General features: G+C 42.7%; 1 protein-coding gene across 2 annotated transcripts; it reads right to left on the bottom strand.

Moving 5' to 3' along the window:
- Nucleotides 1-244: 244 nt before the first annotated feature.
- LOC125432805 (60S ribosomal protein L10a) lies at nucleotides 245-7,775 on the bottom strand. 2 transcript variants are annotated; one of them, XM_048496767.1, is made up of 6 exons: nucleotides 7,658-7,775; nucleotides 5,410-5,484; nucleotides 2,963-3,043; nucleotides 2,405-2,553; nucleotides 1,434-1,606; nucleotides 245-488 (listed from the first exon to the last, which is right to left on the bottom strand). In XM_048496767.1, the coding sequence occupies exons 1-6, from the start codon at nucleotides 7,660-7,662 to the stop codon at nucleotides 318-320; spliced, it is 654 nt and encodes a 217-aa protein (XP_048352724.1). In that variant the 5' UTR covers nucleotides 7,663-7,775; the 3' UTR covers nucleotides 245-317. The 2 variants fall into 2 exon arrangements, with proteins under 2 accessions (XP_048352724.1, XP_048352725.1); XM_048496768.1 differs by having other exon boundaries at nucleotides 5,410-5,481; nucleotides 7,658-7,701.
- Between the last annotated feature and the right edge of the window lie 5,764 nt (nucleotides 7,776-13,539).

Here is a 13,539-nt window from a genome sequence, read left to right as displayed (position 1 = left end):
CTACTTAGATGGCAACTATATTTATCCCATTTTCACCCTGTTGTTTTTGATGGGCAACCCTATGCATTTTTAGCATGATAACTGCTGATGTCCAAAGAATTCTTATTTTGTAAGGATCTTTCTTCTGCATGTTTTTAACTCTGGTTAAACTAAGCTTGTCTTTTCAAATGTCATGCATACTCATCCTTTAACTTAATGATAATGGCATGCAGAGAAACCTCAGCTTAACAGAAACAGACAACTATTCATGGGACCAGAATTTTATAAAATCAGAAAACCCACACAGAGTAGCCTAATGAAAAACAATTATATTGTCATCAGTATAGGCGCTGAGGTTTCCCCATGGTGCTCTTGATGTACAGAGCCCGCACATTTTGCCAATTTTTCTTCAGCAGTGATACTAGAAAGTTGATGGCAAGGTGAATGTTGTACACTAATTCATCCTCAGTCATCTTCACATGACCAACTGCCACAGCCAGACACAATACCTGGAAGAATAGAGAAAAATATTCACTTGTATAATAAAATATGTTATGTATTGATATACTCTGCTTTTTACTCTGTTGAAGAGTAAAAACATAATTCTTCCCTCCTTTTTTAATATATTAACAAGCCTGTGAAGTAGGTTAAGCTTTAATTTAGCCCAAGGTCACTCAGCAAACTTCCATGGCAGTGGATAGGGCTGGGAAAAGGAACGAGAAAAAGCATATGGAGCTGAAAAGCATGTGACAGTTCATCGATTATCCCATCATACTCAGAGTAGCATAAATGCTGGAATACTGATCACAGAGAGCAGGATGCAATGAGCTAGCACGGCTTTAAAGAGAAGTTTTATAAAGATAAAAATCTTGCTTTTACTGGTGTACATGGACCAAGATTAAAATAACCACACACAATTCTATATACTGTGGCTCCTGATGGTTCCCTGCCACTCCCTAATCCTAAGAGAAGGCTAGTTTACCTATTTAATTAAAAAGAGATACCCCTGAGACAGATACCTTGACACTTGTCTCTCTGTCAAGATATACAGATACTTTTGCCAACTGTATTTGGGCAGCTCAATTCATAAACTAGTTCACTATGCTTTCAATACCCCTCAGTGTGATCTTCTGAAGGCAGAGAGTGGGTGGAGTCAACTCTCTCTCTGATCCTTACAGTCAATTGACCTATGTTTGTCAGCTCCTTGGCATAGATCCTATGTAGTGGGTGAGGATGCACTCTCTTCCCAGCAAAGCCCTGAGACCTACAGAATACTGATGAAAGCCATGCAGTCCTCTGGGATGCAGTAAAAATGAGAAATCAGAAGAAATTACTCTGTCCTCTCCTGTCAGCACATATCATATGGATACAATTGCAGTTCCTTCTTTTCAGGACAGAGACCCCACTGTCAGAAGTTGCATGTTCTGGGGTGTTGGGGTGTTGTTGTTTTTTACCTTCTTCATTTGAAACTTGATAGTGGACTTGACCTCATCAGCTTTGGCCACCATGTTCTCATTGTGGGTGAGAAGAGACGGAAACTTGCCAGCTTTGTTCAATCCTGGGCCTAGGATTCGAGGAATCTGCTTGATCAGGGACTCAGAGGCCAGGAAAGCATCATATTTCTTAGCTGTTTTTTTAAAAAGAGAAAGATTGTTATATGGTTCATTGAGGATAACTTCAAAGTTTGGAAAAAAAAACATTGCTAATGCCTTCTGAAGACACCAGCAATGAAGGGAAATGAAGTCTAACCTACAAAGGTGTTCACATGAAGTTTGGCTGTATATAAAGTCAGAACCATACCACGAACTTAATATAAAAACCCTACTAGATCCCAGTAGTGGTCCATCAGTACAGGATCCTGTCTCATACAGCAGTCAACCAGTTCCACTGAAGGTCTAATAATAGCAGCTTAGAGGCCAAAACCTTCTACTGATGTTGTCTCCTGGCACTGGTATTCAGAGATGTATTGCCTCAAGGATGCAGAAGTTCCCTTTAGTCACTATGGCTAATTACCAATGGTAGACCTTTCCTCAACAAATCTGTCTAATCTCCTTTTAAAGCCATTCATACAAAATAGATTCCCTACCAACCATATGGGGGGGGGGGCGGGGGGAGCAATCTACATGCATGCAGAAAGGCTTCTGAGCATTCCTGCTCTTGGGAAGGTTGCCACCAAACCAAAGGCAGCTTCATAAGCCAGGTTAAAAACAGCAACAGAAACAAACAGGACAATGTTGCTGGGTACACAGGAGATGATGGGCATGCTACAATACGCTTCCAGGGGAGAAGAAAGCGTTCTGGCAGGGGCTGATGGGAATTGTAGTCCATGAACATCTGGAAAGTCAGTTAGACACTCCTGCTTCATAAGCCAATACTGTCAATGCTTCTGAACATATTTAAGGAAGTCCACTCTATTTTTGCTTACCCAGCTTCTTCACTAGTTTCTTGTTCTTGTTGAGTTTTTTCAAAGCGTCTATGTCCATGTGAGGAATGTCCACTGCTTTGGCTTCATCACAGTGTTGCTGGTCCCCCAGCACACAGATTGAGAACTTGGGCCGTGGAGCAGATTTAAGCCTGCACGGAGGAAAGAGAACAGCATAGACAAATCAACACACAATCTCCCTGAGTGATGCAAAATGTGAAAGGAATACTCAAATCCATAGCTTAAGGGCCTTACCACAGTCAAATAAGAAGTCTTCACTCACCAGAATTTAATCTGGCTTCATTAAATTGGTCGGTGGGATCAGCAGAAGAGCCTCTCCACACCTTCCCTCATGTTTTAAGACCCAGGGTAGGGGTCCGTCCAGCCGTACCCACTTTACAGTGGGAGGAGCTGAACTACCCAAGCAATTCAACATTACACCCAGCTGCCTGGTTCTTCAGCGGTCAATGCGCTGTACACTGGAGAGACTGCAAACAAGAGTCTTCCAGCAGGGAGAGGGGTGCAAACTGAAGGCTGGGTGGGACAGGAACAGTGCCGAACCTGACAGTTCCAGAAAACCGCTTGTCCTTTTGTGGGTCATAGTTTTTCAGACTGATTTGCAACTCCACAGACTCCAAGAACCTAAAGAGAAACAGACACTTAAGTTTGGCATGGAAAGAAACAGTATCCGTTAACTCACAAAACATATACCAATAAACTTGAGTCTAACCAAACACTATATTATTGGGGTTTGGGGGAGAAGAACCAGATGCTCATTTTTTCTCACTTCTGCAACTTGATGACCACAGGGGTTATTACCAGGAATCAATGTTTTCTATGTAACTCAAGGCTACTTTACCGTTTGAATGGCACATGCTTGAGCAAAGCCAAGAATGAATCAAAAACAATTAAAAAGGGAAAGTGTAATACAGACTCAAATCCATAGATCCCCAATAAATGGGGATCATTACTGCTATTTCAACCTTTAGTTTTAATTAATCCTGAAAAAGAAATCCTGAATACCCACTCTGCATACAAAAGTGTCTAGCTATTATGATTCAATGGGGCAAATAAAACTGCAGGTGAAGTGGCGTCACAGGGAGCGTCTCTCCCTGGTTATGCCCCAAGTCCCTGCTCCCTTTTCAAAAGCAGGGGAAAAATGGGTTTGGATGCTGCAAGAGGTCCTCTGAGCTCACAACTCTGCATTCACAGGCTACCAGCTGCCCAGGCAATGTACTGCATGAGACACAGCTGTCCTCCTCCATCTGTAGAGGGTGAAAAGATACCTGAACTACCAGGGTGGCTAAAGGAGCCTTCTCTGACAGAGACTACATGCGTCAATCCAAATGTTTCAAGACAGAAAAGCCAGTATTATCTACAACATGCTCCAGTTATACTTTCCACCAGCTCTGGAAAGAATGCAGAAAAGAATAATAGAGAGCACAGCAGGATGCTGCAGCAATTGCAGCCCTGGCCTATTATACACTGGTGCTCTGACCTGTGATGAAGGAGATTCTCTTAGGACAGGGGTGGCCAACTCTGGCACTCCAGATGTTCATGGACTGCAATTCCCATTAGCCCCTGCCAGCATGGCCAATTGTCTTAGAAGAGTTGCTATTACAGATGCCTTTTTTCCTTTTGCACACTCACTGTGTGGCAGATCCTATAACCTCCACTGTTTGTGAGAGTGGGCAAAGAGTGACCTTTCCTCCTGCTTTGAAGTAAAGATGAAACAAATGGCCCTGCATTACTCTTTGATTTAGGGTTTTTGGCTCCACCCTTGCTCTGCTTCTGCCCTCCCCGATGATCAGGAAGACTTTTTAAAACATTATTTCAACTTAAAGCATTTGTACCATATTAGAAATAATGATAGATCTAATATAGGAATATTGAAATATTGAGCCTCTTTCTCCTCCTGTAGCAGCAGCACGAAGTATGTCTGTGTGTGGGGGGGAAGAGAATATCACTTTGAAGACATGGTCCCCTTCTTCAGCAGAGTATGGTCTAGGGAACTGCTTTGCCTCTTTCACTGAGGGCAGTAGGGAATTATTTTTGGAAAGCAGCTTCAATCTATATACATAATTCACTAAAGGACTGGAATGTCCAACGACACATCCCCATTCAATGGGTGTGAAGTGCATCTCACATTCTTACCACCACCCATACCGCTTCCCAAGACTTGGGTCCTTGGGAAGTAAGGTGGAGGGGAGAGGTAGGCCCAATCCTCCATGTTGGACTCAGTGCACTGAGTCCAGCATGGAGGACCTCCCTTCCATTTCCGTAGGGCTTGGGAAACAAGGAGGAGAGGGAAAACAGACTGATTCTCCCTGCGGGCCTGAGCTAGCTGAGCCTTGCATGGAGGATCGGGGTCCCTTCCCTGTTGCAGGGTTTGAGAAAGAAGGCAAAGGAAACAATCCTATCCTGCCTGCCCTCTCTCCCCCGCCCCGCTGGAGTCTATTTTATTTCATTTTAAAATGGGCTTTACTGCTAGTATCAACATAACTGCAATAACAGCAACATCCATATAACAGTAATTTAAAGAGCTTTAACAACTTGCAACTACCAGGTGTGATGAGATGTGTGCCTTTAAGAGTGAGTTAATGGGCGGAGTTAAGAGGATCTTGAGACCTGGGAGAGTTCAACAGGGTGCTCCTTGCATATAAACAGAGAAAAGTAAGGAGACACACCACAACTCCATTGTGCAGCGAAGAGCCATCAGCTAAGTGTTCCATGCATAATGGCCCCCTGTCTATTTCTGTAAAATGACAGGACACTCAAGTACCCTGCTCCTCTAAAGCATGGTGGGTTCCAGCCTCCGCCTTCCCCTTCTCTGTGGCCAGAGAAGCTATGTACCAGGTTGCTCCTTCCTTCCCACCTTAAAGCCAAAGTTCTAAGAGTGAACCTCAATATGCAACTCTTCATAGTGTAGTTTTGCTTAACATTCTGCACAGGATCAGGCTTAATTCCATTCTGAACTCTAATGGTGTAGAGTAAATGAAATCTCTTACTTGCGTGGCTTTGCCTGACTCCCTTGAAGGACTTCCTTCACTGCTTCGTACAGTGTGTCGCGGGATACTTTGCTGCTGCAAAAGGACATATCACATTTATTTAGACTTCATGGGGGTTTCTACAACAGACACAGGACACTAAAAACACTATTTCTGGAAATAATTTAATGCTAAATGACAATCCCTAGATATACCAAGTTGGGCTCTGCTAAAAAGGGGAGCAGCCATCAGCATCACCATATTTATGTCATCCTGGCTTACCACAGAGATTGACATCACACACCAGAGCAGGTGTTATATATTTTCACAGCCATTGTGCGAGTCTTTGTATCAACCCTGAAATGTCCTTGTATTTTCTCGAGAGAAAAAAAATACTTCAAGGAATTTCAGTGACCTCAGAACATTTCAAATCTTTCCCAACCTTTGCTGAGCAAATGCTAAGCAAGATTACTATAAGATTTAAAAACATCAGTGCTTGTAAGGAATTATACTTTTATTACATGCACTATGAATTATACCAAACTTGAGCTCATCAGAGAAATATAAGCCCATATATATTGTTAATAAGACATGTTTCACCTTAGTATAAGCATGCAACATGATGAAACATTGTGGTAATTGGGACTGGTCCAGGATCTCTGGACAGGAACTACTTGTTTTTCATACTAATACATGCTCATGTTTTTATGTAATTGTTTTTCCTTATGAGCTCCGGCAAACATGCACCTTAAGATTTAAACTTGATGCTAGCAGGCAAAAAACCTAAAACAGAAAGAAAACACGGACCCACTATATCTAGGCCTCCTGTGGGCACAGTTAGGGGGAGAGGGTTTTTATCGCTATCTGCTATTGTATAGTTTCCTTTTATAGTATTAATTGTGGTTTTACTATTTTAATTATGATGTTTTAATGTGATACACCTGGATCAATTTATTGTATTTTTATGTTGTTCACCAACCTGAGCCCTTTGGGAGAGGGCTGTCTAAAAATTTAAATATAAAAAAATTAATATCCATGCAATGCTGTGCATGACTTCTTGTTTATTCTTGGCTTTCATCTGGTATACATGCAATAACAGCACTGATGTTAACGCTGCATGCTCAACAACTCGGGTTAAACAAGCATGTGTTGTTATCACACATACATTCTTTTGGGCCAGTGAACAGCAGCACATTTAAACCGGTACAAAGACAATATGCTACACAGGCAGCATGCTTAAGCAACTATAGATCTGGTTTTGTTATTTTTCTCCTCTTTTCTTATGGGGAAACACATGTACAAACTGCATTTATGCCACGTCTGTATCATTCATACATTGTCATATATGAATGGTGGGTTGTACACTCCCACACAGCACATACATGTTCCTGCCAGTGAATACATTAACCATTTTTAGATCCCAATAAGAATTGACTATCAGATACAACTGTCCATTCATAATTCCTCACTACTTGGCTGCAAGAGCTTGATTATGTTGCTGCATATATTGCTTTCAAGTACCCAGTGTTGGTTTCATTCAACCAGGGGAGACTTAGAAGATATATAGTAAGATCCAACATTTATTGAGGTTCTGCAAACACTTCAGCTACTGGTCTTTTGGCAAGGTACCTACACCAGATTCCACAAGTGATATAACCCACCTACCCTCCCTCCACTCACTAGTGCTTCATTCAAGACTTTGAAAGAAAAAAAAAACCCTAGATGTTTCAGCCACATAGGGTGGGGGTGAGTCACTGCTTACTCGGTGACAGGAAGCAGCTCTCCGGAATCACAGGCAAGGTTCCTCAAATTACCTCCTACCAGATCTTTTTAGGGATTAAACTAGGACCTTCTTCATGGATAGCCTTAGCTTTCTTCCATATGTTTAGGATTGTTCTCCATTACCAGATTCAGACACGCATGAAAACAAGGTAGCAATCCTCCCCATGCAATCTGAAGTGGTGTTGCCATTCTCCCGAATGTGCGAACCAGACCTGAAAACCATGGGCGAGACTTGCGTCTTTGACGGTAACAGTGGGGGACAATGCACCCCTCAGTCGTCTAACTCAGCAGTCCCTTAGGCAAGCCGCAAAGAAGGACGTTCATCAAACCCCCCCCCCCCCCCCGGCGTTTGCCACAAGTCTCGAACCAGGATACCGCCTGGCAGTTATCCGCCACCCTGTGACGCTCTCCTAGCCTAACGAGGACCCTCCAGACGCGGATGGCGACAGATTACAAACGACAGTCCCAGAACACGCAAAGCACCCACCTCATCTTCACTTCTTGGCAGAGGCGGAAAAGACACGTCCCTTCCGGATCCCGCGAGAACTAGGGGGGCCAGTGTCGCGAGACTTACATTCGGGCTATCTGACTAACGTCATTCCGTTTGAGGAGTTGAGGGAAACTGCTGCGCGGGCGGAGGAGGCGGGGTGATGGAGCTTACGGGTCATTCCGCACGGCGTATTTACATAGAGTTGCTATAAATGGATTCGTTTAAAAGGGGGAAATGAGTTCCTTTATAACGTTTGCATCGTTGTAAATATGCTGTGCGGAATGAGCTTTATCGTATCTAGTCATGAGCGGTCCGGGAATGCGCAGATGGGTGCAGAAGGCATTCTGCAGCAGATGGCGATGAAGAACGAAGAAGAGCCGCATTCTAAGTGAAGAGGCTGGGAAGTTTATTAATTCGATGTACGCTGGAACACAGCTCGGGGCTTCATATTCTGAGATACAAAAACTTCAGCTAGGGATTTTCCGGTTGGGCTCAAGGAGAGGTTGTTTAAAGTCGTTTGCTGCCCCTCTTCCCCCCACGCCGTTTCAAGTGGGTTGCAAAAGCGAACCCATCTTGGTCCCCAACGGTGCAAGTCCAATCCAAACTAGAGAGCCCAAATTCTCCTTTTAAATCCACCCTAAAGGGAGAATTTGGGTCCCCAGTTCAAACAACATTGAAAGTGATCCTGTTTTGGGGTGGATTATCTCACACCCTGAAACAGCATCACTTTCGATGTTTAAACTGGGGACCTCAGATTCTCTCTTTAAATCAATCCCTTTAATTCCATGCCAATTTTAAAGGAGAATCTGGAGAAATTTGGAGGGTGCCTGCTGTCAGGGGTGCTATTGTTAAGCTAGCAGCACCAAACTAGCCCTCCATCTTCCCGATTAGGGTATCTTTAGGATCAGGGTATCTTTAGGAGACTCACCTAATGATACACCCAGGCTTGGTGAAGTTTGGCTCAGGGTGTCCAAAGTTATGGACCCTCAAAGGTGTAGCCCCCATCTTCTATTATTAGCTCCCATTGGAAACAATGGGGGATGGGGCACCCCCTTTGAAAGTCCATAACTTTGGACCCCCTGGACCAACCTTCACAAAACTTGGGTGATATCAGTAAGAGACTGGAGTGAGGCTGGAGTGAAAAATAACAGATGAGTTTTCCTCTTCTTTATTTTTATTTTATTCTACTCTTACATTTCTACCCCACTCATTCCCCATAGGGCTCAGTCTTCACAACTGCGGACTATAAAGCTGGTTTATAAAGACTATAAAGCTGCGGACTATAAAGCTGGTTTAACTCCCTTACCATTCTTTCTGCCATTCTTTCTTACCATCCCTTTTCTGTCTCTCATGCAAAACTGATTCTTATATGTTGTTAGTGAGCATGACTCAGGCTGCCATAAAAAAACCAGTCTGTCCTGCCCCTTTCATAGAGGCTTGATGAGTGGAAATGGAAAGCCAAAGCTTTTCATGGCATGGGGGTAAGTAGCATAACCTGGCAAATAACATCTAATTAAACCTCTATTAAAGGGACACTTTTTCTCCAGGCAGCTGGCAACTTTACACAATTTGCTTGACCTAAATAAAGTCAGGGTATTTTCCACTGGTACATCTCAACCTACCAGATGAAATCCAGCATGCTATAGTATAGGGTGCTAACAGACAGAGCCAATGAGAACTGAAAGAGTTCAGTCAACTGTGAAGAAGAAATGACAACAAAATCAGATGAGCGTGATTCAGAATGCTAGCAAGCCCATAATTATAGTTCAGCTTCTTTATCAGAACACCTGCACTGTTATAATAAACCAGTAAGAATTCCCAAAGCCAATCAATGGCTCCTTCTGAAGTAATGATTAATTCCTGTTGTCCATATGACCACTTCAATAACAAATATGATGAATACATGTTATGTTCTTTTGTTTGAAGAGCACTATGAGAAATGTATGACATCAGATTATTGATATTACATAACCTTATTCAGGACCTTCCTTTCTGCCTTTGCACAGGGGCATCACAGCCAGTAGTAGGAAATATATGGAAATAATAGATGCATAAGTAACCTCTTGTCCTTTTAGTCTCTAGTTTGGGTCTATGGCCAAGCGTGTGGCACCATGCAAACTGATTTCCAGCAGGATTGGATGACGTTATTTGCTACTGTGGGTGGAAACTTAATTTGGCATCAGAAGTAACAGTAAGACAGACTGAGCACCTCAGAGGGCCTGGATATGTCATTTGATTCTTCCCTCCTGAAACTGTATCCTGGAGTGACTATTCCACCACCTGCTGCATTAGAGATATAACCCTTCTGCCTAATGCATGTCAGTGGAACAGGCTGATTCTTTATATTACTAGTGGTCACAAAGCAGCTGAAGGTATTTTTTTAAATAAGCTTTTATTTAAAGGTGAGAAATGAAATGATGACTGAGAACTTTTTCTGAGATGTTGTTAATAATAGAACTAGGATATGTGGGATCAAAGACCCATAAGTCAAAATGTGGCTGAGAAATAGGTCTCTTTAGACCAGAAATAGGTCAGATGCTCTTTTTTTATAAGGTTAAGTGAAAAATGCCTCAGTAGAATAACCATAAATAGAGGTGAACATGCAGTCTCTTTTCTCTAAGAGTTATGGGTACCATTTTCCCTGTAAAGCACAAGGGTGGGGGAGGTGGATCATACTAAGAATGCTGGCAATGGTTCTACATGTAGCTTTCTCCTCAAACAGCTTATTTCTATTAGTATTGGAACAGACACATCCTCAGCACTCTCTGTCTGACCAGTTGTCTCTGTCCTCACTCCTCACTGTCTCCCTGTCCTTTTTCTCTCCATCCTTTCTAGCTAAATCTCCAACTTTCCTGTTGCTAGGCAACACCTCAGGAGGCACCACAGAAATCTCTCTTTCCTCCCCCTTAGACGGCAGTGTTTCTAAAGGTATATTGTTGCACAGCGGGAAAAGGCCTCCTATATTGGCTCATCTGGGACTAGTTATCATTGAAGTCCTCTTATCTCAGAGCTGTCTCTATCTGTTGCTATCCCATCAGGAAAATTAGAGGGAGAGTTGGGATTGTGAAACCCTCTCCATCAGCCCAGTCTAGTCCAACTGCCATTTGTCTTCTCCCTACCCAGCAGGGCTAGTGTCAGCATAAACTGAGATGGAGCACCAGTCAGGGCCCAGGGCTTCTGGCAGGACCCACTGCTGTCAACACCTTCTCACTATTTATTTATTCATTTAAACTTAATTCCCCTCTCTTCCTCATCCTAAGCCGGGCTCATGGTGACTCACGCACAAAGTGCAATAAGATCAGTTATAAAAATCAAGTTACAATAACATATAAACATTAAAACTTGAAAATACAATAATCAATTAATATCCTTGATGGTGATTAACTGGGTATCCATAAAGTTGTCAATCCCCCCGGATCAGGACTCAATAAACACTTGATTAGTTCAAGAATTTTATTGGCAGACTTCAGGGAACAAGGAAAAGGCGAATCTGGCAAAAAGGCGCCAAGCAATTGATAATATAACCCACACTATCCCACCCCCACATGTGAACAGAACAGCACAGAGAAATCCAGACAAGAGGCCTATCCTAGCAGTAGACACTCAAGGCCAGGCTGTTAGATAGCAATGCACCTACAAAAGTGAAAGTGACTTCACACACACCCATCCCTTGGAAAGCCATGCTTGACATTTCTGTTTCCCCTAAGGCCCTCCTCTAGGGTGATCGGGAGAAGCCCGATGGAAGGAGAGCTTTTTTGAAGCTGTTGGGGGTGGAGCAAGCTTTATCTTCCATGTATCATGCCGAATCTGACGGCCATGACCGAATCTGACGCAACAACCAAACTCTGGAACTGTACCTACGGTGCTATATAAACCATCACCAGGATAATTGGGTGGAGCTGTTGCCCTTTGCGGATTATGCCTACAATAATGTGACAAGACTTTATCCACGAAAAAGCTCACAAAAGCCTCATAGATAACAGCTGAACCAATAATACTTTTGGATCCCATAGAAAGGGATGTAAGAGTCCGAATAACCTAAAATAATTGTGCCAGGCATGAGCTAGTGAACACAAGGTAGGTTGCGTAGAATTTTTTCTTTGTGGCCTTCGTTGCCATCTCATAGGATTTCATAAGTGTTCTATAAGATGTTCTAGTGACTTCATCACAAATTCGCCACCAAACTCGCTCTAATCATCTTAGTCCCAACTTCATCAATTATAGCTTCCTAGTGAATCAGGAGGATGGATTGACACAGGAGCGAAGAGAATGTTGGGGAGCAATCTTATTGATGGCTTCAGAGAGCCAGGCATTCCAGTCCTCTACCTGCTTGTTAAGAGAACCACCAGCTGGCTTTGGATCCTGTAAAGCATTCCAGAAACCAAGTAGATCCATGAGTCTACGTGGGCTGGCATAAATCAGCCTGTCACCTAAGCAGGGAGAGTTATTGAGGTTCACTCCGGCTTTCAGGGCAAAGTGGTCTGACCATGGCACTCTTTTGGTGGAGATCAGATTCACATTCACCCCAATGCCAAATATCAAATCTAGCACGTGTCCTGCTTGATGTTTGGGATCTGCATTAATCAAGAAGAGTCCCAGTGTTACCATGGATGACGCCAGATAATGCTTACTATGCTCCTAGCTACACACATTGCTCAGTGCCACTAGGACATGTGTTGTAGGCAGGGGTGAACATCGGCACTGGGAGAGCTCACAAGTGAGCAAGGTAAGGATACACAGGCATGTGTCAGGCATGGAGGTGGAGGGAAAGGAAAGAGGACATATGTGAAGAATAGAAGAGGAGAATGGGGCCTTGGAAGCTCTCTGCCAGGGCCCCCAGAAATCTGGAACTGGCCCTTTCTGCAGTGTCCACTGACTATTCTTTCTAGTCATCAGGTAATCACAATATAAATTATCTGGGACATATTCCTAGAGCTCAATTGTCTTCCTTCTCCCTTTCCATAATTTTTCCTTTGCTTTCTGTTCTTTTCATCAGTAGAAAAAAGACACTATATAATAATTGACAATTGAATTTTGCCATATACTGGATCATTAATAATGAGAGAAAAGAGAGTTCACCAAAATACTGCTTTTATATCCATTTTAAATTTTAATAACTTACAAAGCCATCCTAAGCAAGTCTACTTAGAATTCTACTCAGGTCTATTAAATGGGGCTTACTCCCAGGAAAGTGTTCTTAGGGTTGCAATGGATAGCATTAACAAGTTAATGGATAGGAGTGGGAAACGAACATACATTATTTATTATTATACATTATTATTTAACTCTATATTTGCTGCCATTTCTCTGAGAAGCTCAGGGTGGTGGTGTCTCCTCTGCATATAATTTTATCCTTGTAATTGCTGTATCCCAGTACTAGATGTTCCCAGAGACCAGTTTTAAAATGATCTCTTGCTCCCACCCTAAACTTGCTGTAGCAATGATTGTTAAAACAAACAGCAAAGCTGTTAAAACACTCAATGAACTGGAAAGCACAAACAAAATCAAAACAAAGCTATTGTTCCAACTCTCATTTTAAAAAATACTGTGAAACAAGGAAAATGAAAGATATAAGAAATTCCTCTTCCCATAGGTCATAATTCTGAGTCATCTGGAAGTATTTGCTCTGTTGGCATGCCTGCCAGTGTGGTAGCCATGATATTCTCTTGCAGCAAAAACTAAAAGAAGTTTTGTGACACCTTAAAGACTCAGCAGCCTTTAACAACCTCAGCTTGACTCAGTAAAATATGCTTGAATCATACCATAGAAATGAGATTCCTAAACATCATAAATGACTGTGCCCTGGAGCAGCTGGTTGCAGAGAGGTAGTGATCTTGGACTTGGTTCTCAGCAGGGTTCAAGATATGGTGAGAGATGTA

The sequence above is a fragment of the Sphaerodactylus townsendi genome, linkage group LG05 (assembly GCF_021028975.2).
Source record: "Sphaerodactylus townsendi isolate TG3544 linkage group LG05, MPM_Stown_v2.3, whole genome shotgun sequence".
Taxonomy (NCBI): Eukaryota; Metazoa; Chordata; class Lepidosauria; order Squamata; family Sphaerodactylidae; genus Sphaerodactylus; species Sphaerodactylus townsendi.
This window is presented reverse-complemented; position numbering and strand designations above follow the sequence as displayed.